This window comes from Epinephelus fuscoguttatus, linkage group LG22 (genome assembly GCF_011397635.1).
Source record: "Epinephelus fuscoguttatus linkage group LG22, E.fuscoguttatus.final_Chr_v1".
In the NCBI taxonomy this organism is placed as follows: domain Eukaryota; kingdom Metazoa; phylum Chordata; class Actinopteri; order Perciformes; family Serranidae; genus Epinephelus; species Epinephelus fuscoguttatus.
This window is the reverse complement of record NC_064773.1, coordinates 8,250,507-8,278,003: the sequence shown is the minus strand read 5'-3', so window position 1 is coordinate 8,278,003 and position 27,497 is coordinate 8,250,507. Positions and strand designations below refer to the sequence as shown.

Below are 27,497 nucleotides of genomic sequence, written 5' to 3'. Positions count from 1 at the left end.
ATAAAGTGGCCTGCAAGTATATATAGTGTTTATTTAACAAGTGATATTTAAATGTGTTTAAGGGTAAAAACCAGAGCACCAGTCAGGTTTATTTCACAAAGAGTCTTCTAAGCCTCAAAGAACAGACTGAAACTATTCATAGATTTAAAACAGTTTTAATTAAACAAGCACACTGAGAAGGAACAACACACATGTGAAGCAGCTCTCTCAAGTGGTACATTTATTGGGGATTATACAGAGGGGACACCATGATATGAAAAATTAGTTTTCCTGTCACCTTTTCTCAATAACCATTGACAAGGGCAACAACTCGATAGTAAACGTCATACTGCTTCTACAGTGGAGAGGATTAAAAATGAGTCGACTAGTACTGAGACAGAGAAAGGGAGTGGTCAGAACACTTCAGCTGATAAATATTATGGACGGCTCAAAAAGGAGAAAATTGGGAAGTAGAGTAAATGAGAAGACAGGCAGCGGCATCGGAATAGATACAAGATTTATCACCTTTTTTTTTTTAATGGACGGTCTACAAATGTTTCCATTTTTATTGAAAATCTTCCACAAAAAAAAAAAAAAAAAAAGATCCATTCACAATGATTTCTCATATCAAAAATATATCAATGGGTCTATGGCTACGCAAAGAGAGAAAACACACATACAATATTCAAATATGTACAAGTTGTATGTGAGCTGAAATTAGCAAATTCATTATATACACAAAGACTTTTTTTTGTCCTGGTTATATTAACCCAAAGATGAGCACAGTGTAACAGCCGCTCCAGTGATGTCAGCACTGGCCAGGTGATGCAGTCCACATGATCATATACAGTCCCATTACTTTATGTGTTTAATGATGCTCCGCTTGAAGGTGTGTCCATGCAAACAGTGTGGTGCTGTTACAAAAATGTAAGCTTTAACGTCCATTTTGTGTTGGCTGTGTACACGGTCCGTCTGCAGACACTCCTGTGAGGAGACAGGAAGGACACACATTAACCAAAATACACACACATGTACAAACAGGACTTCCACATGAATTAAATGGAGAGATATCAGAATGAGGAGGCTGGCATGGACCAAGCAGTTGAAGGTTCGGTGTCTTGCCTTGAGTCGTCAACCCTCTGATTTCAAACCCCAAGTTCCTGTTTGACTGAGCTACTGCCACCAACACATTAATTCATCCATTAAAAATATAATTTGAAGTACTTAAGGATGCATGTGTGACTTCAAGAATAGATAATATTCCATATTATTGGAACTGTCAACAAATCCCAAGAGACCAAATCCTGAGGATCCCATCCCAAATGTTAGAATCCACAGTCTGTATGAGACGCTCCATTTGAGCACCTGTCTCTTCAAGAGCCCTCAGAAGAAGCCAAGTCTACGCTTACGGGTCGTCCGCATATTTGCGTATTTCAAGCCCCTAGGAACGCCTTGCTTCCAATGGTAACTTGTGGGATTGCAGCGAAAAAAATATCCGTGGCCCATAAAGCATTTTCCCCGTAGACCACCATTGAAAAAAAAGACATTTGTAAGACTGTTGACACCTCGAACTGCTAACAAGGTTAATTATAACTCTTACTATTATAAATTTTCGATCCGTGGAACTTCAATATTTGCAAAGCTTTCCTCGGGTCGGGAAGAGCAATTTAAATATTTGTGATGTCATAACAAGTCTATGGGCCAAGCCAAAACATCAACAGCCAATACTACATGTTTCCCCGACGTTAGCATTAGAGATGTACTGACACCACTTTTTCCTTCCCGATACCAATTCCTGAACCTTAGGTATCAGCCGATACCGAGTACCGATCCAATACCAGCGCTTTAAAAAAAAAAAGGATGGGAAATGGATTGTTGTAAGTCTCAACTCCTAAAACTCTATGTAAAATATTAAGAAATAAAAACATAATAGCAGAATGAATGCCATAAAACTTTTTTTTATCATTATTATTATCCAGTGTTGATACAGATCAAGACACAGGTTAAAGTGAAGCCACACAATCTGGTAAAAAAGACATTTTAAAGACTACAGTAGAATGCTTTTTAAACTCCGCTCCGTTTCCGTTTCATTTGCCTGTAGCATGCGTATGCGTAATGACATGACGCATTATGTGGTATCGGATTGGTCATAGGCTGTACTCGCCGATACCCGATACCACATTTTAGGCAGTATCGGAGGCATTTCCGATACTGGTATCGGCATCGGTACAACTCTAGTTAGCATGCTGCTACATGTAGCAGTGTACTTGCAGCCTGGGTATGACTGTTTATGGGGGCACTTTCTCCCATTAAAAATCACTAATAAAAGCTTCTTAACACAACCAGACGTGTTTCAGCAGGAATGTGATCCAAACTCGGAGAGAAATTTACAACATAAGCGACAAAGATTACTGGTTTCCCTGATGTTAGCATGTAGCTACATGTAGCAGTGTGTTGTTTTATCTATACTCTCCTGAAATTTTCAGCAGGGATATGTAAAGTGTGATTAGTGTCTCCAACTAACCTGTTTTAGTGGGTACTCTGTCTCTGGATTTTTGAGCCTTTGCCATTCCCAGAGTCCTCGCTGTGTCTTTTCCCACTGGTCTGAGCGACACAGTGGTGTTCAGGTCCTGATGAAAACAAACAGCACAGCTTAGAAAGCGTAACTCAGGATAAAGGTACAAACAAGATTTATCAATCAAATAAACTAACTGATCAGCTTTAGTAAACTATAGAGTCTTGGCATATCAGCTCTCACCTTTCTGAATAGCAGGGATCTGCTGTGCGCCTTGGGTGTAACACATCATACTGGTACTGGTTCCGGCGTAACCTGGGATTTAAGATTCAAGGATAAGTTATTGAGTATTGCCCGACAACATGAGGGTGACAAGTACAAGAACACAAATGATAGATAGTATGAAGGGGAAACTGAGCATAAGGCACTGGGGCAAGTGGACACGTATCCTGACAACTGAAGTAGATAAGTGAACATGTAGTAAGTGAGGGTCCCCACCCTGCTGCTGCTGCTGCTGCTGCTGCTGCTGCGTGCTGGTTTGTGGATCACTCTGCAGGTACATCATGACACCACTCTGCCAGTCTCCCTGGGAGTGAACTGGCATCTGATAGCCTGTGAAAACAATACAAATAGATTTTAATCTTCACCTCCAGAGACTAGGGAGGAAGTTATAAAGGACCCAGAAGGTATGGTGACACCTACCAGATGGAGCTGCAGCGCTGTGTGAAGCCTCAACAGGGAATCCCATCCCGTCTGAGGACGTCTCACCGTTGCCGTTACCATTTCCGTTACCGTTAGAGGTGGACGGAACTGTTGCCAGAAGGCCTGAGGACACAGATGACAGTCAACACCTTATACAAGTACAGTCACTTTTTATTACTTACAAGATAGATCTAAAATTTCACAGTACTTATGGGTTGTTTTCTGTTTTGGTTCTGAAGAAAGTAAACAGCAGACATTTGGCAGGTTAGGTTTTTCCTTTACTGGAGAGCTAACAGCAGCTCTGCACAGGCGTGCCGCATTGCTCAACGAGGTGCGCCTGACCTGGGAAGGAGGTGCTTTAACGCTCCTGTGCCAGCAGCAGAAAAGGGAGGACAAGCTCATCTTGCTGATTCTCAGCCTGGAATTTAGTTCTGTCTTGTTTGTGTGTCTTTCTTAATCTCAAGGTGCTTTCTGTGGTTGACTTGAGTAAGTGCTGGAGTGTTGTTCGCCCCGTAGCGCTGCCCATGGGTAAGGTGTAACAGTCATTTCCAAGTCTAAATTAAAAACAAATGATGACTAGATATTCATATTCTGGATGGAAAAACCTGCCTGAGCAGTTGAAGCTCGTTAAACCGGCATCGTGTTTACCTCAACTTCTTAAAACTAGGTACCATGTCTGAAGGGTTACTTTTGGTTCCAGAGGCACCACACCGAAAGTGTTTGGTGAACTGTGCTTAGTGTTGTGTCCTTACCAAGGCCTCTGTAACAGGAGAGCTGCTGGTAGATCTGTTTCATTCGCTCGATGTTAAGGCGACTGGCCTCTGCGTGGTGCACCATGGGTTTGGGGTAATGCACTCCAATAATGCATTTAGCTGCCTTCTGCACACTCTCTGGAGCGTTCCAGGGATCATAAATATATTTGGCTGGAAACCCTCTCAGGATTGGCAGGTAGCGCCTGAGTGAAGAGATGAAGAGGTTTACTGAGCATGTAGGGTGGTGTAAAGATTTAATGACTCCAGGTTTAACTACTGCCATCAGTTTCCATCAATATCTCCTGACAGTGGAGCCATAATTTATAGTCTCTCAGCAGCGTACCGTATGTAATCTCCGTTGGGGTCTGTGCGTCGGCCGAACCCCACGGGGCAGTAGCAGTGGAAGAACTGCTGGAAGAAAGAGCTGCAGGAGAGCCACATCCAGCTGCCTGCGTTCACACTCCAGTCTGCATCCAGCAGCAGCTCCTCAAACACCTGAAGGCCACAAAGAGGTGATAAGAATAAATTAAAAACACAGAATAACAAGGAAGAAGACATGTAGAGATGTAAATGTAGATGAAAAGCCTCTGTCTACCTTCATGCCCTCCTCCCAGCCGATCCACAAGTCCCCTCTGGTCAGGAAACAGGCCACGGCGTGTCGAGCCAGGTGATGGATCCAGCCCTCCTGCCTCAGCTGCGTCATGATGGCGTCGATCCACGGGAAGCCGGTGCGGCCCTCCGCCCACTTGGCCAGCGCCTCAGGGTTGCGGTCCCACGGGATCTGAACGCAGATGGGGTTGCTCTCCATCTTGTCGAAGCAGGGGTTGTTGGTGGCTGCTGTGTAGAAGAACTCGCGCCACAGCAGCTGACCGTAGAGCGAGAGGGGAGGGGAGCTGTTCTTCTTCACCTGGAGAGGCAGCAGGAGACGTGTTAGTGCCTCGGGAAATTGCGGAAAATTAAATGGATGACGTCCACAACAAAATCATTTTGATTCATGTATTCAAAATCAGAAAAGGAACTAAAAACATGGATGATTAACACCAAATGAAAGATACAGAAGTCTACAAAAAATAGCCATGGAACATTTTCCTCAATAAAACACCATATTTCTTGACTGTAAACATCACATTAGTGCCTGAATGTGCAACATAACACCTCTAGAGGGAGCCAGCGCACCACAGCGAGACTGCTGTGGATCATTCACCTCATTATGTAATAAAGAAAGAACCACTAGGTGGTGCTGTAAACAACAGGAGCCGTGAATCACCCTCACACATGCTGCAGAACAAGCCTAAGCTCAGACATTATCGACTCTTATCGTCACTTTTTTTAAGTTTTGGTTTCATGTATCATCATTCTGCAGCCTCTCTCCTGCTCTCTGCATGTCGGGGCTGACCTCCTCCTCACAGCGCACACACACTCAGACACACACAAACACAACGGAAGTCAGACAACAGCAGAGAGTAAGTGTGAGTAAGTGCAGTGAAACCTCTACCGGTAAAGAGCCAATACTTTATCAATACATGTGTTCAGCATGTAGAAAGCCATATTTCAATCCGCTCTGTCCACAGTCTCTAAATGAGGTGTGTAGAATAAAGAGATTTTGATGAAATGTGACTATTTTAAGCCTGGATGTTTCACGATGGAAGCATTTGTCGCACATGATGTGTTCAAAGACCATCAGGTGTTTGAAAATCCAAGGAGAATTTCCGTTTTTTACAGTTTCTGGCTGTGATACATGGTGTTATTTTGCCAGTTTTTAAGGTGAAAACATGCCTCTGAAACCAGGCAGCAAGTCTGGGGGTTCAGAAGGTACCTCAAATAAATATAAAATACAACCATGTAAAGTTGTGTGTCCCACCCCTAAGGCAAAATATAAAACATAAGTCCTTCCCCAGTGCTTAAAAGATTATTTGACATGCCTCCCACATTTGCACACGCCCAACCCTGCTCTCCTAAATAACCAATGGTCTGTTAGATACCAAATTTGTTCACTCACATGTCCAGAGGTGTTTATCATCGACTTACCTTCCTATAGAGGTCGGTGAGTTTGAAGTAGAAGAGGCGACAGGAGAGGCAGCCGAAGCGCAGGTATGGGCTGAGGCCCGTCGGGCTGGCGAGCAGCGAGTTGGCGTTCATTCTGGGACGCTCGAAGTTGGCCACCCACGCCTGAGGGACAACACGGTCACATGGTCAGATATGAAACAGCATGACAGCTTGGTGTTACGTCACAACATCTGACAAGACTTCTGTTAAGGCTGAAACACTGAGAGAAGCAATCGAAGATGGACATTTACCTAAAACATGATGACAGAATTACACTGTTTCTTAGTGGTACTTTAATAAATTGCTGATTTTTCTGACAGTGGCTAGAGTCCTTGTTTTAGGATTTTCTAAAAAGAAGAAAAGATTTAACCGACCTTCCTCTCCAAATGCCTCTCCAGTCGTGTGAGCGCTTCGGTCTCTCCCCCCGGCCACACAGCTGATGACAGACCTTCAGTATCAAAACCTGAAGAGATCACACACCAAAACACTTTAAACATCAGCCTATAATACAGACGGATTCACATGGACTCAGCAGACACTATGTTGCACCGCCATGCTTCTACTGGCATTGGCTCTGTTTAAATAAATCCCCCCCCCCCAAAAAAAAAGTCAGCTTCTAATGTTGAATTTCAGTTTGCAGTATCATGTTTTTATGTGACCCTAAACTGCTCCAGTGCTGCTAGTGGTAGCATCACTCACCCAGCTCCTCCAAGGATGGGACCCCAAACTTGTCATCATGGTCTTCGGACAGCGGCGTCCTACATTTCCCCATGATGTCACCCGTGATGGACTCCGCAGGCACCTCGACTGCGTCCATGCGACTGATGAGGGTCTGGAACCGCTTGTAGGTGAGCGGGGACTGACCCCCGTTCAACTCTATGATCCTGCAGGAGTGACATGAGTACAGAAGGAGTTAAAGACTGAATAGATCAAGTTTGATTTGATGTGGCGAGTGGTGATATCAACTCACTTGTCAAGGTCATAGAGTGTGTGGGAGATGCGAACTGTCACCTCCACTCCGGCCTCACAGGCCAGTTTCTTAATAGCTGCATCACGTTCTTTCCCAAAGGGCTCAGAGTCGTACTCGTACGACAAACGAGAAATCTTCCATTCCTGGAGAATTAACAAACGTTAGGTACGGGATAGAATAATCAGGGTTTGAACAACATGCTTAAAATGTTAGACATCACCTTGAAAAGTCTGGGAAAGACATCAGTGGGTTGGCCTCGAATCACAAACAGTCGGGAGTTGAGCTTGCGCAGGCTGGAGTCCAAATCCTCAAGACTCTGCAGTAAGAACCTGGAGGACGACAGGAATAAAGACAGGGGTTAAACACTGACTTGAACAATGTACAGCTGAATATTCAAAAACATTACAATGTCATAAACACCTGGGAAAGAAAATTGTATCTGCATATGAAGGAGGTGTGATTATTTCAGGTGGTTTGACAAGACATCACGCTAAATGCAGTTTACTGAAGCAGCAATTCAACTCGCTCTTTGATATGTAAATGTTACACATCAAGTTAAAGCATCTATTCAGGCGACCTACTCCAAGAATCCGTTTTCTAAAACTGAATATTCCTGTGTTCAAAACAAGCTGCTGACAGTCGAGAAGTCTTTTAAAATTGTGACATAATTAAACATTTTTTTTCTGATGGAGACGATAGAAGAGGATGCAGAAAAGTGCTCGTTCCTGTTACAGAACAATGGCGATCCTCTGCATAGACGTAAAATGTGAATTGGCAGATTTGATTATTCAGATTCTTCCTCTTGCACCGGCCAAACTGGGAAGCAAAGTCATAAGAATAAGGATGCAGCTTGTAGTGAAGTCTATGTGATGTGGAGACTGATCAGAATCAGAATTACTGCCAAGTAGGTTTTCACGTACAAGTTATTAGCCTTGGTGTTTGGTGCATACAGTAAACATATTAACAGTGCTGCAAAAGTCCAGGACATAAATTTAGAACAAAAAAAAATTACATTTAAAATATTAGAGTATATCATTTATAAACCTATTTTTTTCTTAGAATTTTTGTATCACTGCCATCTCTAGTTTATTTGATTTTATCTTTATTTATTTATTCATTTAAATTTTATTAATTAAATTTTAAATGCTATTATTATTATTATATCTTAAGTTATTTTCTTAAATTTTATTTTTATTATCAGTGTTGCTATCTCCCTATCTCTTCATGTATAAAGGTATTTATTTACCAGTGTATATTTACTTATATGTAAATATAAATATTGTTATTTTTTGGTTGTAAACAAATTTTTATAATTTCCTTATCAACAAATATTCACTTAGAATTTTTTTATCACTGCTATCTCTATTTTTTTTTATTTATTTAATTTAATTATTATTATAATTACAACTTCTTTTAATAATCAAGTCTTTTTTACTTAATTATTATCAGTGTTACAATCTCTCTGTCAATCCATGAATAAAGGTATTTACCTGTGTATATTTACTTGTACAGAAATATGCACCGAAACAAGTGTGTGCCCTGAAAATGTCAATCACCAAAACTGTGACAACAAAGAGGGGATGAAAATGTGTCCAGTAACAAAAGCCGAAGGTTTAACAACGCGAGTGCAGCAGGTGTGTGAGTCAGCAGAAACATCTGACTGGGTTATTGTCTGTAAGGCGGAGGAGGCAGGAGGACAAACAGCTGGCGAAGGAGCACATTTCTGCTGAATGCATCACCATTGTGTTAGATAACAAGTGGGAATTAGACATTCTGGAACAACTAATAAAGAAACAAATAAATAAAGGCAACAGCTGACACATCAGGGGCCACTCTGTAACACTCTGTTTTCAATTACTCACCCCATGTCACCGTAAATTAATTATTTTTTTTAAAAAACTGTTTTTCTCACCAGCCTCAATGGTGAACAAAGAGTCCAAAAAATGAGAATATTCTTGACTAACTGAGATCATAGGGTGCATTTTGTAACAGCAAAACTACATCAAAACATCAGTTTACAACCTGACACAACTCGTGCAGTATAACCTCAAGTCTCATTTATCCAGTTGTAGGTTCAGTACTTCCTAAACACAAGCATTTCTGCTAAAACTAGACTATGTTGCATACCAGTACTGTGTCTGGGCAAACATGTGGTGCAGTCCACTGTTTTGGTTTTGGAAGTACTACTGAGCCTAGCTACAGCTGAATACATGAGAACTGAATTTCCCGCATGAGTTGTGTGATGGTTTGTAACCAGTGTGTAAATATAGTTTTGCTGGTGTTAAACGCAGCGCCTGTTTTTGGATTCTTCGTTCACCGTAGACAGGGCGGGGCTTTGCTGGAGGCAAAACGATTCTCCACAGACATTAGCTGGCGCTAGGTAATAAGTTCTATTGGCTTGTTTTAAACAATGGAGGAAGATGATGCGAGTGGTGTCTTCAGAAATACTCATTCGAAATGCAAAATAAAAACTGGACGGTTCACAAATTAGAAGCGCTGTCTGAATGTACCGTTCAGTTATCCAGAGCACTGCACTGACGGAGTTGCAGAGCGCAGTCTAGGCACACTGAGCTTAAAGAAGCAACAGACAGAATTTTTTCCTAAATATGTCATTATGAAAATAGTGTAGGTTGCACAGGGTAGTGACCACAGGAAAATCAGACTATCAGCGTTTACATAGGTTACTTAGTGGCTTTGCAAACTTTGCAATAAGCTTCTGCCACCGGTGTCGAAATTTTGCGGAAAAAATCTGCTTTACGGCAGGAAACGTGTCATGAATTGCGAAACTGGTCGGTCAGCCAATCAGGGACTGGAGCTGGTCCTTGTGAGGAGCTGGGCATGAGATAGTTGAGTCACGAGCACAATGGCAGACAGACAAAGTTTGGAAACAAGTGAAAAACGGCCGAGCGAAAGAAAACAAGCTCCTCTGTGTGAGGAGGCAAAGAAGAGCAAAAAGGAGAGCGATAAAAGAAGAGGAAAAACAAGAGTAAACCTCAGTCAGGCGTTCAAGAGATGGAGGGAGCTCCGTGACCAAAGAGGCTTCAAAACCGGTGTCCAGCTAGCTTTCTTTCTAATGGATCAGTAAGTGACACGGCTAAATGTTAGCTAGACCAGAGAGGACTGTACTGTGCTGTACTGGCTGCTAGTTAACTCCTAGCTGGCCAGCATCGCAAATCGCCGCAACCAGGGACCGGGTAGCGAGTGTTGGTCGGCTGACATCCTCACTGCCATTCTACGGCAGCCCTCGGACAGTGATACCCCCCTCCCTTCCTTCTGTTCTCTTCTCACGGAGGCAGCTATCAACGGACATCGCCCAGCTAAGTTACGCCCAGCTGTGAACACTGAACTTTGTTTCCCATTCAATTTGAGCTCCAACCAGCCGCACTGTTCCCAAACAGTACTGTTTATTCTAAAATGGGGACTGTTTATTGGTATAACTCCTTGGTGCTCGGTCTCTTTCCTCATTTATTTAGTAGAGTGTCCACACACCTTATCATTCTACATATACATACATAGAGGTATACTGGTGGCTTTACAGCCTACATTTTATTGATTATCTCTGATCCCCACGGTCAATTTGGTCATTGTGACAGTGCGAGCAACACCGCTGACGCTAGGTGGCGCCAAACTAAAAAAAACCCAAACGATTCCTATCTGTTGCCTCTTTAACCGTTTTTTAATTTACGTAGAAATATAACGCTCTGTTTCTTCGACCAACAGGGCTCTCATTTTAGTGTAGAGCATCAGACTGAATTTAGAAACGCACCATGTCAGGTCACTCACTCTTCGGAACTGCGAGTGTTATTTGAATAAGTAAACAATAACCAACAGGACCAGACTGGCCGACCCGTATGCTCTCACTCAGTGGATGGATGATGTCACAGGAAGCCAATCTTACAAAGGAGGACCACACTTGTTTGTTTTGCTATGGAAGCTAACATTAGCTAAAGCACTAAAAAGTTAGCATTCCAAGGAAATCCAATATTCCTCTTAATCCCTCCCCAGTTTCTGATAAGGTGGACATGATAACCCTTAATACACATAACCTTATTCATCCCTACAACAGGAAATACTTTTTCCCTAACCTGATATGAAGTGTGAGCATTTTTGATGATGGCCTCCGTCCAGTCCTTTGGTCTTATCACATTTAACCATCTTTGTTTTTGTTGACGGGCAGTGGCGACTGGTTTTGAGCCATGACTCCTTCTATTCTGGCTCCCAATAACACAACAAGACCACATTTTAAGACTCCTATGTAGCCTACAGCCCTGCGGTGGAGAGGCAGGTTTTGCCTCCAGCTAATAAAGTGACGTCATTGTGACATCGGCGCTAAAAATGTTGATTTTGTGGGTGAAGTTTTCCTTTAATACACACATGAGTTTCCTTCCTTCATGTGACTGTTACTCCCAAATAAATTACTGCCTTCAACATTCACCCCTCGTATTATCTCTGCAGAGTTTAGGGCCTGAATGCAGCACTAGGAATGCTAGGAATGGAGGAATGACGACTCGGTCAGGGCACAGAAAAGAGAGTGCCGGAGGGCCGAGCGGAAATGGCGCAAGTCGAAGCTTCATGTTTATTATGAAATTTATAAAGAAAAGTTGTATGTGTTCAACCGGATGTTATGTAGAACAAGGGAGAGGTACTAGTCGGAAATTATTGGAAACTGCAGTAACAACTCACGTGTCTTATTTGCAACAGTGAACAGATTAACAAACCCTCCAGCTCAACTGCCGTTGGAACTGATCTCCACATCTAAGTGTAATGAGTTTGCAGTATTCTTTTGCGACAAGGTTCAGACCATTAAAAATGCCATCAATTCCACAACACCAATAACAACCCTGCAGCCACCTACACACTTAGAGCTGACTCATTTTGCACCTGTAACTGACAAAACTGTCCAAGAGATCATCACCAGTCTGAGTTCGTCTATATGCTGCCTCGATGTGTTACCCACTAGATTTCTAAAGTCTGTGCTGAGCAGTTTGTTACCACCACTCGCTCACATAGTTAACATGTCACTACAATCTGGAACATTCCCAAAGGCCTTGAAAACTGCGGTCATAAAGCCTCCTAAAGAAGAGCAGTCTTGATGCCACAGTACTGAACAACTACCGGCCCATTTCAAATCTGCCGTTTTTAGGCAAAGTCCTTGAGAAAGTTGTTTACCAACAGCTTACTGACTTTCTCCTAATGAACAACTCCTTTGATGTTTTCCAGTCAGGTTTTAGACCCCATCACAGCACTGAGACCGCTCTTATTAAGGTGACAAATGACATCCACCTGAACACTGACGCAGGCAAAGTCTCAGTTTTAGTCCTGCTAGATCTGAGTGCTGCTTTTGACACTGTCGATCATGAGATCCTTTCACAGAAACTAGAGGACTGGGTGGGCATCTCTGGCACTGCCCTAAATTGGTTGAAGTCCTATCTAGAAGACAGGAAGTACTTTGTTGAAATTGGTAACTGTGTCTCAGACCACATGGCCTTGACCTGTGGGGTGCCCCAAGGGTCAATCCTGGGACCCCTTCTGTTCAATCTCTACATGCTGCCTTTAGGCCAGTTAATACAAAGTAATAATGTGTCCTACCACAATTATGCAGACGACACTCAGATCTATGTCTCACTGACAGCAGGTGAATATGGACCAGTGGATTCACTCTGTCACTGCATCCAACAGGTCAGTGTGTGGATGCAAAACAACTTTCTCCAGCTAAATTCAGACAAGACTGAAGTCATCGATTTGGTCCACTGAAACAAAGAGAAAGTGTCAGCAGTCACCTCCAGTCTCTCTCTCTAAAACCTACAAATGAGGTTAGAAATCTCGGGGTAATAATGGACTCAGACTTGAACTTTAACAGCCACATCAAATCAATAACATCAGCAGCTTTTTACCATCTAAAAAACATTGCCAAAATCAAAGGTATAGTGTCGCCTGACTTGGAGAGACTTATCCATGCATTTGTCTCTAGTAGGTTAGACTACTGTAACGGCCTGCTCACTGGCCTCTCCAAACGGGCCGTAAGACAGTTGCAGTACATGCAGAATGCTGCTGCTCGGGTCCTGACCAAAACCAGGAAGTACGAGCACATTAGTCCTGTGCTCAGGTCTCTACACTGGCTTCCTGTGGCTCAGAGAATAGACTTTAAAGTAGCTCTGCTTGTGTACAAGTCTCTCCACGGCCTAGCACCAAAGTACATCTCTGACATGTTAGTGCCATATGAACCATCTCGGAATCTGAGGACCTTAGGGACCGGCCTCCTGCTGGTGCCCAGAGTCAGGACTAAACATGGGGAATCAGGATTCCAGTTTTATGCAGCTAAAATCTGGAACAGTCTTTCTGAAGATGTGAGACAGGCCTCTACTCTGACAATGTTCAAATCTAGGCTCAAAACAGCTCTATTTCACTGTGCATATGACTGAAAGGATCTTATCTTATCTGCACTCTTCTCTTTTAAAGTTCATTTTATAATGATTATTTATGTTTTTATTTTGTATTGTGATTTTAATGCATTTTCTTGTTCTGTAAAGCACTTTGAATTACTTTGTGTACGAATTGTGCTCTACAAATAAACTTGCCTTGCCTTGCCTTGCCACTACAAAGTGAAATTAAACGATTTTCCCCCGAGGGCTCCTCTTTGTAATCCTGACAGTGTAATTCCTCCTGAAAAAGCCCAATTTAACCTCCACTCTGCACGAACAAACAAGTGTAACAAGGTTACTGTGCGTCTGCGAGGAAAACGCATGCATAATTTCTCGCTCTTTCAAGCAGTATGCTGAACTTTTGTTTTTGTCAGTGTTCCTTCTGACCCAACCGACTGCGATGCATCAATAATTCCAAAGAGAAAATCCTTCAACTCATCCTGAAGACTGAGTCATGAAGACAGAGGATGAGTCAACAATATGAGTTTAATCATCACTGTATGTGACGTCTGTGAAAATAAACAAACCAAACATACTGACCCAATTAAAGCAAATATGAATAATACTTCTAGAACACAGTATTAACAGTTTCATCGTTATTCTTTTGTTTTATTAGTCCTGTGCTTCTGTTTTTATCTTCCCCAAAATAAAAAACACCAACTGTAAACATCACACACACACAACCATGGGTCCACACATGAGTGCAGACAGAGCAGCAGTAATGTGGTGCTTCCCGTGCTGTTGCTATAGCGACCAAAGTACGTAGGTGGAGGCTTCCTGTATCATCCAGGTCTAATCATGTCTTCTGATAAGAAAGCAAGGTGGGTGCTGCTGTGAACACCCAGCTCTGCCTCTCCTATTTATTACCGCAATGTCAATACTCAAATTATTGTTTTATTGTAAATTTTCTGCGCCATAAATGAGAGAGTAGAGCAACATTTAAAAGCAAATCATGTGGAGAAAATTATAAAAGGCCGGCGACGTGCAGAACATGCTGGATGTGGGTGGAAAGCGTGCTGTGTACACCGATCTGGATTTGAGGTTTTCAAGCAATTTAGATGCCCTGAATTGAAAAACACAAACAGCACACAGCAAGCTACCGTTATCTAACGAGGCCTTACTGTGATGCTTTGTGCCAAAGGATAAGCTTATAAGAACAGGAGACGCAACATAGCAACACAATCACCAGAATAAATGTTGGCACTGTGAGACTTTGCAAACCACAGTTATGTTACATTTGTAAGTTTCACATGTGGTGGATGTGTTGAAACTACATCTCTTAATGTTTCAATCTGATGTTGTGACAACACTGTGGTTAACGTGTGGTTAGCTTTAGGCACAAAAACCATTCGGTTTCATGTTTCTGCTTAAAAATACCCAGTTCTGTTGCTACAAAAAAAAGGCTGGACATGTCCCAAACTACTGCAATCATAATTTGGTTAACATGTGGTAAAGTTTAGGCACAAAAACCACTTGGTTAGGGTTGGGAAAACATGTTTCTGCTTATAAATACCCAGTTTTGCTGCTACAAAAATGGACTTGTCCCACACTGTTATTGAAGAAGACCTGCTTTTGTAGCTAAAGAAATTGTTGGACATGTCCCAATCAAACAGTTTGACATCCCAAACTTTCCCAGTCTAATATTGAAAAAGACCAGCTTTTGACGGTATAAAAATGGCTTCACGTGTCCCTAACTACTACTAAAAAATACCCAACTTTTGTGGCTATAAAAAAGGTAAGACAGGTCCAAAACTATTGCTAGAAATACCTGCTTTTTGAGCTACAAAATGGCTGGACATGTCTCAAACTGTTATTGGAAAAGACAGTTTTGTTGTAGTGTTGTCACAATACCAAAATCTTTGTTTCGGTACCGATACCAATATGAATTTCGATACTTTTCGGTATTTTCCTAAGGAAAAGTCCTTTTGGCTACAAACCTTTAGAACAATAAATAGTAGGGGTGTAACGGTACCAAAAAATCATGGTTCTGTAAGTTCCTCGGTACAGACGTCATGGTTTGGTAACTCAAATGTTCCACCAAGTTTGTGTTGTCTCGTGTTGTCTCCCATTGCGAGGCAGACTTTCTCTTGTATTTTTTCATGTGCGCCAGCTGCAGATGTTGAGACAGGTGTTGTCATCCACACCACTTGTGCAATCTGTGCTCCAATAGGAACAAGAAAGGCGTTTGTGTGCATAAATGAGTAAAATAAATTAACTAAATTAATGAATTGAATCAATTTCAAAGTACCGGTATTTTCCAAATGCAGTATAGTACCGTTTGGAATACTCTAGTACCACGGTACTATTTTAGTACTGGTATACCGTGCAACACTATTTTGTTGTTTCAAAAATGGCTAGATGTGTCCAAAACTACTGTTAAAAATACCTGATTTTGTTGCTAAGAAAAAGGTGGACATGTCTCAAACTGTCGCTAAAAAATACCTGCTTTTTTTTCCATGACAAAAATGGCTGGACGTGTCTCTAACTATCACGAAAACACCCGCTATTGCTGCAATAGAAATGTTTGGACATGTCTGAAACTATTGCTGAAAAATATCCTGTTATGTCACTATAAAAAAGGGCAGACACGTCTCAAACTGTCACTAAAAAATACCTGCTTTTTTTTTTCGCTTCAAAAAAGCTGGACATGTCCAAAACTGTTATTAAAAAAGACCCACTTTTGTTGCAACAAAATTGCTGGACATATCCCAAAGTATTGTGGAAAAATACCCAGCTATCACTGCTATAAAAAAGGTCGGACACATCCAAAACTATTGCTAAAAAATACCTGCTTTTGTTGCTACAAAAAAGGCTGGACATGTCTCAAACTGTTATTGGAAAAGACACTGTTTTGTTGCTTCAAAAAAGGGTAGACATGGCCCAAATTATTATTTAAAAAAAAGCTGCTTTTGTTGCTATAAAAACATCTGGGCATACCCCAAACTGTCCTGATACAACAGTGTTGATTCTGTTGCATGTGAGCTGCACAGTAGAGCTGCAGAGAAAAAAAAATTCAAAGTAATTTCCTATTTTGAACCTATGGGAAGTGGATTCACTGAGCGATGTTTTGTTTTCCAGAACACCCAGTTCCACCCTCAAACAATCACACTCTGTACGTTCACATCTGGAGGCAGTTACAAGAACAGTCTTATCTGATGACGACTGAAAAGCTCTCTAATATCTCAGCCCAGATTTATCCTACCAGTCCAGAAATCCAGTCTGCGGTCAATTGCTCTGCTCACCTGACCTCCAAAAACAGACCATCTGACATCCAATAGAAAAGCAGCGACCTTAATCTATCATCTGGGGTGTTTAGATGAAGACACAGCTGTACTGTGATGCACCAAAATGTTTTCCATGAGCCTCCACCTTCTTACCACTTGTTATAAACACTTTGTTATGGAGCAACGTCACAACAGTTTCAAGCATGAAGCGTTGATATCAGATGGAAGCAGCTTTGTTGGGATTACTGCTCACAGTTGCGCTGCTCACCACAGATAGTTGGGGTTTCTCGCAGATGCGGGGGAGCAAAAGTAGGTCAGAAAGACGAAAAGCGTGGACCGTTCACTACTAACACACTGACCTACTTATGCCGTGCATGGAGATTTCGCGGGAAGGGAAGGTTATTGCTATCTGTCATGTCATCTGGCATTGACCCGGCTCATTCACTGACGATAACCTCCCCCGAGATCTCAAGGATGGGGTGGCTCGCTTCCTCACAAGTTATTCAAATGATAGCTGCAGGAACAAGTGCTAATTACAGAAGATGCAGGCTATGGCAAGTGTTTCATAGGCTGCAGCACAATCCTCCTGTTTCATTAGCATGTAGTTTTGTGAAAATGAGCTTTCTTTTTTATGACCAGACATAAATGCCTCAGGACTACAGTAATATCATTGATCTGAGTACTTATAATTCTTGCCTGTCTTTTCATATCAACAACTGTGGCAAATCATTATTGTCTTGTGCGATACTGTATCGACTCTCAAAAACACTATATGAATATTTAATAATAAATTAGAAAATAAATCTAATAAATTAATTCAATATAGGATAAATAATTATAATAAAATTAACTGTAAATTATTTTTCTTAAATAAATATAAAATAAATAAACATAATAAAATAAATAAATATACTAAAACAAACATAAAATAAATAATTATAATTACATTAATTATTTTTAAACAAACAACAACATAATAATAATAATAATAATAATAATGCAGTAAAACAAAAATACATAATTTAAACACACTATCCTCACATTAGTTCGCATTCTTTATTTAAGCGTTTGCATTTTCAAGGCATCTTCAATGTCACCATTTTTTTATACAAATTCCAAAAATATTTCCCAAATATCAATAAACTTGGCAGCCCATTTCTCACTATATAATTGAGTTTAAGACTTCTTTCTTAATTTGTTTACCTTAAGAATCCTGCAAGCACTTTTATTTATATTTGTTATTTATTTATTTATTTACTGACATAGGCAAATGTTAATTCCTTTGCTTAGATCGCATGGAAAGTTGTGCAATGATGTTGAATGCTACAGGGAATATGCTAAATACTAATGTAGCTCCCACTGATCTGATTGCATGAAAAGGTAAACTTTCTGTGCATGTGTTGTTGTGGTCTTTATATTATGTGTTTTCCTAAAATTAGATTTAAAAAAAAAGAAAAATCATCTTTCGTACAGTATCGCAATATATCCTTAAATGCTAATGTAGCAGCTAGACATGCTAAAATTAGCATGACTAAACTGTAATGGGACAAAATTGGGACTGTAATCATGGTATCATGCTAATGTTAGCTTTCAGCACAAAACTGAATCTGAGTACAGCTGATGGCAACAACATGACTTTTGCTTTGATACTAGGGATGACAAGTGCTAATCTTTAATTGGTTAACCGCCAAGAGTATTTTTGACTGGTTATGCGTGTCGGGCTATAGGTTCATTTTAATGTACTGCCCTACTACAACCTGGTCTGGTGGAAGCTAGCTAGCAGCACCGCTAAGCTAAAACTCCCTTTACCATTGTTAGTTCTGTTAGGAGTGTTAGCTAGTGGTGCTAACATTGTTAAAAGAGGTCTTGAAGCTAGAATGAAGCCGATTACCCACCAGGACTACTTTAGGGGAGACTGAAGGGTGACCACCATGTTTCCACAGCAACACTGTCCCACCATTGGGATAGCATTACCATCAAATATCACCAAATGAGCGGTGCTGCTAGCTAGCTCCCACTTGACCTGGGTAGTGCACAGTACAGAGCAGCTATGGCTATCTTGTAGTGATGTGACGTTCGTGAACGAGTCTTTGAACCGGCTCTTTGAAGTGAACGAGTGAACCGGCTCTTTAGAGTGAACGAGCCAGTTCCTAATTTCTTTGTCTAGTTTGCATGTTACCCAGCATGCAGTTTGGACACACTGGAACAAGTCTGAATTTAGACTATAAACTTGTTATTGAGAGCATTTTGAGGGTAGGGGGAGGTTGTTGGTTATTCTGGTACAAATAGGACATGTTCTGGACTGCTTTGTGAATGTTTGTGTGCGCACGACCATGACACTTTATAAGCAGTGGAGACTGGAGAGTGGGCAGCGGGCACCGTGTTTTTCACATGCTAACACAACTAGCCGGCTATCTGTTAGCAAAGCAGACAGAAAATAAAATAAAGGGCATTTACAACACAAAACATTAAAATAAAAGGCGCTAAAGGCGCTAAAGCTACGAGAGTCAATAGGCCCGTTTCTACCGCAGGAACTTCGGGGTAATTTTACGGGGCCAGGGCTGTTGGTGCGTGTCTCCACCACAGGAACCATCCCCGAAGGACAGAGTTCCGGAACTTTTACAGGGGCTAAACAAGTCCCTGCCTCGGAGTAGGTACTCAGAACGGCCCCAAAAGACTCCTAGCTGGGGCTTGGGGATTACTTGGTGCTGATTGGATATACTCAAGGAGGGATGTGACAACAACAGAAAGCAACAAAATAGCCGGCATTTTTAAAACTCAGCAGACGAGGGTTAGCTCGTTCATATAACTTCGTCGCCATCTAAAAAAAACCCTCACTAAATGGCCCGTGAAAAAAATATTTTTTCCAGCGGATATCTTAGTTACAACATGATTGAGCTAGCAAAGCAGTTTTGTGTTGCTATGTGTGGTATTTATTCAGTTATGGGAAGTCACGATGATTAGCTGAAAATATCAGCTAACAGCAGCAGCAAAGCTAACATCAGGACGTCATCTGTTAAAAGCCTCCTGTTGTCGGATACGACATGAAACTACTCCAGTTAGCTCAATCAAGTTGTAACTAAGACATCCGCTGGAGAAAATTTTTTTTCATGGGCCATTTAGTGAGTTATTACAGACACCGCTATCGGCTAACGGCGTCCCTACGTTGCCCCGGTCAAAATGGTCGCGCAACGATTACGTAACATCCAGAGCCCGTAACTTTACAGGAACCTTCCTCGTACTCTGCTCTCAGTGGAGACACGGCGGTTGAGAGGGCCAAGCGAGAGGACGTTCCTGTAGTAGTTCCTGCCCCCCAGATAGTACCAGGAACTTCTTCAGTGGAAACGGGCCTAAGGGATCACTGGATCAAAAGGAAAGACCTCTTGTATTTCAAACTTTCTTAAAAACGAACCGTTTAGTTACCAATTAATGGGTGTCTGGCTACTGAAGGCAAAATTAACTGAAACTGACATCCTTATACAACAGTTTTGCAATAAATCCTACCTTTTATTATAATGTTCAGTTTTTGTTTAAGGTAGTTTACTGTCCAAAAGTGGGTCACAGGTGAAGTACAGTGAACTTCAGGCACAGAGTGTCATTTTGTGCTGTGGAGTGAGTGACTAACAGACAGCTAATTGACAGAGACAGCAAACTAGCTCAACAACGTGGCTAAACTCAAGTATGATGCTGAATGTGGATCTTGAACTAATGACTACGGAGAAATCTGGACCTTGTGGCTGGACCAGTTGGGAACCACTTGTGGCGCTGTTAAATTGTATCACATTATACAGCAGGTGATAATACTGTCCAAATAACAGAAACATCTCTTTGACTTTTATATTTTTTGTCTCTCTCATACTGTTTTTGATATGAATAAGTTTTACTCCATGTTCGCATCTGATATGAGCATAAAGAATGAAATACAGGGAGTGAATCAGGGGAGTGATCTGCATGTGAGCTCTGCGTCACCCCAGACTGCCGTTGCATAACCGTAGAGCATAACATGGATGCTTCATAACAGGCACGCCTTTGGTAATGCTGCTGCCCTACTCTCCCAGTGACGGCATGGGACTGAAGCAGAGTACACAGCAGGAAGGGGAAACACAAACATCCAGCGAGACACCTACTGTACTGTAAACCTCAGGAGCCCGCTCATTCAGCAGCTGCATGTGCCAAGATACCGTCATGACTAAACGCCTAGGTAAAAAAAAGGACGCTGACTGTTTGTTTTAAGCGGGAAAACTTTCCATGCAACAAATGAGGTCGACCCAGGCTGCCTGCCATAACGGCCCCTCACTCTTATCTGCGTCACATGAGCCTGCAGAGCTTCACATATGCATTTGTGTCGACACATTTACACAGCCTGCACTCATGCAAGCACACTTGGCTGACTGTCTGGAGTTCAGGAAATGTCAGTTACATAAAATGTTGGTATTAAATGATGCATCGCCGGGTGGTCACCAGTGACACATGGGGAATACAGGTCAGATTCAGAGTGTCATTTGAGAGCAGCTCGGCAAAGGGCAAAAAGACAGAGACATTTCAACCTCTAAACTCTCTTTTGGGTCTTCTAGTCCAGACTAAAACAACTGAACATCTTCCAAGACTTTAAACAAAGCTTGTTAACGCATTAATCTCAGTTCTGGCAAATGTGTACGACTAATTAACTCTGACACATTTCCCCATTTTTGTCTCAGGACTACATTTTCAGACACATTTGTCACTTAGCTTCCTCTCTGCCCAGCCTCTAAATGTCATTTACACTGCCACAATCTGTAACAGTGCAGACCACAGATCAATGAGCTGGGGATCCTCGGTGTGAAGGAGTCTGGAAGCTGCTGCTGTGGCGATAAACCACTCAACACTTGCTACTTACGACGCTGCAAATTATCCTGGATTGAGCAGGGAGGCGAGCATCAACATTAAAATACTGTTTACAAATTTGCGCTCTTACTCACCTTTTAAGAGGAAGTAAAAGCAGTATTATAAATCATGTGAGATGTCAACACCCATTATGTGTTGAGCCTCATTAAATCATGTATCTGACAAAGGTCTAATTGATGTTTGGTTTGATGATGATTGCTGGGGAGAGGTTACAGTTTTATTCACCGCTGCATCTCGTGATGTAATGAGACACGACGAACAAGACATACAGTGGCAGTCAACATCTCAAAGATACACCTGCTATAAACTTTGATATGAAGGCTGCTTATCTCTTCCGAGTTACTGCAGACACTTTAAACTATCGCAGTGTTCTGTAACAGACGAGGCAGGTGCAAATGAACAGTGTTTAAGAGACATGTACACGCACACCAATGAGCATCACACATAATATATAACAGTTATAATATACTGCAGTAAAGAGTGAAACTAAGCTGTCGTTGAGGCGTTAAGGGGATTAGAGCCTGAAACAACAGTTTATTATCAGTTAATCTGTTAATTACTTTATGGCAGGGCGGCACAATTAATCTAAATATTATCGCAATATGGCCAAGTGCAGTTTACAAATCAGAGGAGCTGCATTTTTTTGACGAGGGTAAACACATTATTATAAATGAACTTGCTTGTAGGGTTGAGCAATGTGAAGATATCATATTGTTATCGTGATACGAGACGATATATCGTCTTAGATATTGGGTATCGTTGTATCGTGATGTGGCAGAAATGTTTTCTTCCCTTGTTTTAAAGGCTGCGTTACAGTAAAGTGATGTAAATGTAAGGCCTTAACACACTTTTCCATTTGTTTTAACGATCGCTTTAACCCACTTGGCTGTTAAATCCAAATTATTAATGATTATTGATCAAAAAAATATATACAAATATATAATTTGCATACAGTGCAGCCCTACTTTCTGGATTAACTGCTTTACCCAAAATTGTACAAAAATAAAGTCACACCCAAGTAGACATCAGTGGTGATTAACCCAAATATATTCTATTTGCTATCATAAAAGGCAAAAAAAGCCGCAAATCTTCACATCTGGGAAGTTAAATGAAGCAAACATTTGGCATTTTTGCTTGAAAACGGACTCAAATAATCAATCAAATATCAAGCAATAGGCCTGCAACTAGCGATTTCTTTCAATATGGATTAATCCGTCCATTATTTTCTCAATTTATCGACTTGTTTGGTTCATAACAGGTCAGAAAATGGTGAAAAATGTCTTTCAGTGGGGTCAACAACCCAAAAATATAGAGTTTACTGTCATAGATGAACAAAGAAAACAGAAAACATTCACATTTAAGAAGCTAGAATCCAAGTATTTTCATTTTTTTCTTTAAAAATAATACTTAAACTGATGAATTAATCGTCAAATCAGCTGGTGTGTAATTTCATAATTGACAACTAACCAATAAATTGCTCCAGCTCGACCAATCATTTGCCTTGTACACACTACTATACTGCCAAGAACAAACACAAAAAACTCACAGCACATTACATGCATCGTGCATTTTGGGGCAAAGAGAGCAACGACTGACAAGTGCAAGGAATTTTAATGTCATGAAAAGAAATCAGAGCTTCCAGATGTGCATGGGCCACAGTGAGGAGCTTTACACTAAAATAAATTATTCTCGATGGGATTTATTTTATGTTTTGCACTTTGCTGGGTCAGTTAAGGGCCAGATGTGGCAGTCCCTGATGCACATCCTTAAGACTATGAGTGGGAGGAATAGCGCCGTCTGGGGTCCAAGGTTAAGGTTAAGCTTGGATAGAATGGAAAGTGGAAATGAGAGATGTCTGTGTGGACTGAACTCTGCCCCCTGGACCGCTCTGTACACTCTACCTCCCCCTACTCCTTCACTTGGATGAGGACAGAGAGAGGAAACTAACACTGTGGATGTTAATAAGGTGCCAGCATGTGTCAGAAAAGATGTTCAGTGCATAAGAGAATCTTGACAAAAAGAAATAGGTAAAGCAGGTAGAGCACCCCTGACCTTCTGCAACACACAATGCACTGTATGTCTACTGTGTGTGCACGTGCACGGCTGTGTTGCTCACCTCCACCTGTTGATCCCAACGTTGGAAGAGCCCGCGAACCAGGGGTCGAGGATGTAGACGCAGCGGACAGTATCCGCTCCCAGCAGAGATTCCTTGAGGGACGGGTTGTCGTGGAGCCGTAAGCCCTTCCTGAACCAGTGGATCGTATTAATGACCATTACTCAACTGGATGAGTCCTTTTGATGACGTTTGACAGGTCCTCTGGCTGCTCGCGCCTCTCTTATCACACCTCACTGCTTTATCAAAAATAATAATATATCCAAGGAAAAACAAGGGAAGCAGGTCAGAGGGAAATTAGTGTGGAAAAGTGCGCGTGGTATTCAGTTCAGTCCCAGTTGTGAGTTAACCTTGCTCTAACAGGACTTTTTCCATAATGTCGAAGAATTTAAAAACCGTCTGCTGCTGAACCATTGGTGCGCGAGACAGCGCGCGCTCCCCGGCGGTGTGACAGGTAACCCGGCGGGCGTTAGGACCCGGTGCTGTGACGCGCTCTAACCTGGTTTTGTGTTGTATAACTTGTTTTTCCTGAATGATGAAAAAAGCTTGTATAATGATACATGTACTAACACACTGCTGCAGGCCCACGCTCCACACACACTACCCACGGATATATAGGTAACACACGGATACACTGGCCTGAGGTTTGATGCTGCTCGCGAGCAGAGGACACCGTGGCACAGACCTGCCCGCCGTGGATAACGTTACCGGGGGAAGCTGGTTATGTAAAGAGAAATTCAGCGATGCAGTGAAAAGCGTCGTCCCCACGCAGCTGGAAGAAACACGGAGCTGTCAGAAACACGTCTCTGTCCCGGGTGGGTCCTCCTCTGTGCTGTCGGTGGGATGTTCGGGGTCGCTATGTGAGACAATTGTCCCCCGACGTCCACGAATAGCTGCTCAATCTCCAAGCCGCACCTACGGCTGTGACGCCGCCCACGCGAGGACGCGCACAGGCTGGGAGCGCTGTGATTGGTCGAGGCCGAGTCTCAGCGTGGTCACGTTTCTGCAGCGTGCTCTGTCCCATGCCTTAAACAGACATCATCCACACTGGCTCAGGCCAGTCAATAAAACATAACATTAAACGAAATAAAATAAAATAAAATAAAATAAAAATTACATAAAATGAAATGACATAAAATAAAAAATGAAATAACAAAATAAAATAGAATGAAATAAAATACAAAGATAAAATAACATAAAAAGAAAATAGAATAAAATAAAAATAAAAATGAAATAAAAATGACAAATAAAATAAAATGAAATGATATAACATAAAATAAAATAGAATGATAGAATGAAATAAAATACAAAAAATTGAAATAATATAAAATAAAAATAGAATAAAATAAACTGAAATATAATAAAAATGAAATAAATAGAATAAAATAAAACGAAACAAAATAAAATATAAATTGAATTACATAAAATAAACTGAAATAAAATAAAATAAAAAATGAAATTAAAATGACAAATAAAATAAAATAAAAATTACATAAAATGAAATGAAATAAAATAAAAAAAATGAAATAACAAAATAAAATAGAATGAAATAAAATACAAAGATAAAATAACATAAAAAGAAAATAGAATAAAATAAAGTAAAATAAAAATGAAATTACATAAAATAAAATAAAAATGAAATAAAAATGACAAATAAAATGAAATGATATAACATAAAATAAAATAGAATGATAGAATGAAATAAAATACAAAAAATTGAAATAACATAAAATAAAAATAGAATAAAGTGAAATAAAATAAAAATGAAATAAATAGAATAAAATAAAACGAAACAACACAAAATAAAATATAAATTGAATTACATAAAATAAACTGAAATAAAATAAAATAACAAATGAAATAAAAATGACATAAATAAAATAAAATAAAAATGAAATAAATAAGATAAAATAAAAATGATATAAAATAGAATGAAATAAAATACGAAAAAAATGCAATAACATAAAATAAAAATAGAATAAAATAAAGTGAAATAAAATTTTTTTTAAAAAAATGAAATAAATAGAATAAAATAAAATAATAAGATAAAATAAAACTGAAATAAATAAAATAAAATAAATGTCTCTGTTTGTTTTTTCTTTATTTTCTTATTGGTCATTTTCAGTCTGATGCTTTTCTTTAGGCCTATTTGTTTTTTCTTCTTTTCTTATTGGACAATTTAAGTATGTCACTTGTTTTTGTTTGTTTGGGGGTTTGCTAGGTTGTTTACTAAACCTAACAACATTAGCATGCTAATATGCTAATTCTCGAAGATCTGGCAAAAATAATAATAATAATGATAATAATAATAAAGCAGAGGTGAGCACTACTGTTGTTTGTTTGTTTGTTTGTTTTGTTTATTACAAATATAACAACACGTTTATAATAACAACACTTGTATAAGATGTGCACACACACTTAGAAGACATGCAGCTGATGTAAAAAGATGAAACTATAAACATGTCTGCAGTAACCATGGGGATCTCCCGCCTCCAGGGCCGCCTGCTTGTTTACCATGAAAGAACCCGGATGAGCACATGAAGTCAGGCATGAGCGGGCGGCGGTCACGCGTCTGAGTGCGTGTGTGTCTTATGTGTGTCATAGTAAAGCTGGAGCCGTGGCTGACGCGCTTGGTGTTAAACCAGGTTTGTGCGGTTTGCACTAGTTTCTGCTGCAGACAGATTTTCACCTGCTTTAAACTCTGATGATTACTTTAGTGAAGACTGCAGCAGACTACACAGGAGTTATGCTGTTCTGTCTGAAGCATGGCTGCGATTTAAAATAAGTTTTGCCATATATTAAATAAACTTTTCTTTTTACCACTGCTTTTTATTCATTTAAATTCGGGACCATTCATTCACATCTGAATTGTCTTTTTTTACAGCCTAATTCCTTATGTTTATTACAATATATTCTCCTTTAATTACATTTTTTAGTCTTATTTAAAACACCTTAAGTTGCTTTGCTGTTAAAGTTGCTGTACAAATAACCTTGCTTTGCTGTTTAAGTTTAGATAAGAGTAATATTACCTACTTTACCTTATACATTATCTATATATTTATATGTATGTAAGTAAAATTCTTCTTATGATCACTACTATTGTAAGTGCTAGCTGCAATGTGTATTTTTTTTCCTAATATTTGATGTTTTGTTGTCTAAATTAAAAGTACGTCACAATATTCTCTTACATAAAATGTTTTGTAATTATGCAAGAGATAGAAATGCAGCCTCTGGCCTGTGGAGGTAGTGTCGTGTTTTGGCCACTGGGTGTCAGTATAACATCACATCACTGGCGCCCTCTGTCTGTGTCAGATAATAAACTTATTTTGATATATACACACGTGATAAAAGGAAGTTATTATAGTGGATGATGCACATTTTTCTTTTGTATTTGCACAGTTTATGGGCCAACTTTTCCGCAGAGTCATTTTGGTAATTAACATTGTTTTAGGACTACTATTGCTGCTGGATAATATTAGAACAATAAATTATTAAAAAGTCAACATAAGTCATAGTTTAAAAGTACCAAATGCACATTAGATATATATTTTAAAAGGCTTTACAGTATATAAAGATAACACAGTAAAAAGCAATATCCTGCAAGCATAACCACACACACAAATGAAAATCGAAAAACACATTATTCAACAAATTACCAAATAAAAACTGTGACTGTGAAGCATGTTTACATGATGCATTCACTCTGCCGGCCAAACACTAACAATCTATCATCTTACCGGGAAAAGAAAAATCATCATTTTGCTGTTACCAGGCAACCAAAGCTTAATACGTGAAGACGAGCTTTGGAGGACCACGGTCCGTGTAGAGAAGCAGATGACAGCTGCCCACACCTCCGCCGCTCTCACCTGAGCCAGTCAGTCAGCGAGATG

At 40.4% G+C, this 27,497-nt stretch overlaps 1 protein-coding gene across 4 annotated transcripts; it reads right to left on the bottom strand.

Annotated features, from left to right (window-relative positions):
• Window positions 1-562: 562 nt before the first annotated feature.
• On the bottom strand, window positions 563-24,543 carry cry1a (cryptochrome circadian regulator 1a). Of its 4 annotated transcripts, none has more exons than XM_049566843.1 (14): window positions 23,611-24,543; window positions 7,185-7,293; window positions 6,965-7,107; window positions 6,694-6,878; window positions 6,369-6,457; window positions 5,977-6,117; window positions 4,544-4,855; window positions 4,292-4,443; window positions 3,949-4,151; window positions 3,197-3,319; window positions 2,993-3,106; window positions 2,738-2,809; window positions 2,504-2,609; window positions 563-963 (listed from the first exon to the last, which is right to left on the bottom strand). In XM_049566843.1, the coding sequence occupies exons 1-13, from the start codon at window positions 23,766-23,768 to the stop codon at window positions 2,509-2,511; spliced, it is 1,902 nt and encodes a 633-aa protein (XP_049422800.1). In that variant the 5' UTR covers window positions 23,769-24,543; the 3' UTR covers window positions 563-963; window positions 2,504-2,508. The 4 variants fall into 4 exon arrangements, with proteins under 4 accessions (XP_049422800.1, XP_049422801.1, XP_049422802.1 ...); XM_049566844.1 differs by having other exon boundaries at window positions 2,738-2,810; window positions 2,997-3,106; XM_049566845.1 differs by having other exon boundaries at window positions 2,738-2,810; window positions 3,000-3,106.
• Between the last annotated feature and the right edge of the window lie 2,954 nt (window positions 24,544-27,497).

Coding starts and splice junctions, on each gene's coding strand:
- cry1a (XM_049566843.1), bottom strand. CDS start 23,768: ATGGTCATTAATACGATCCACTGGTTCAGGAAGGGCTTACGGCTCCAC. Junction 7,294..23,610: donor GTTGGGATCAACAGGTGGAG/GTGAGCAACACA, acceptor GTCGTCCTCCAG/GTTCTTACTGCAGAGTCTTG. Junction 4,856..5,976: donor TCACCGACCTCTATAGGAAG/GTAAGTCGATGA, acceptor CTGCCTCTCCAG/GTGAAGAAGAACAGCTCCCC.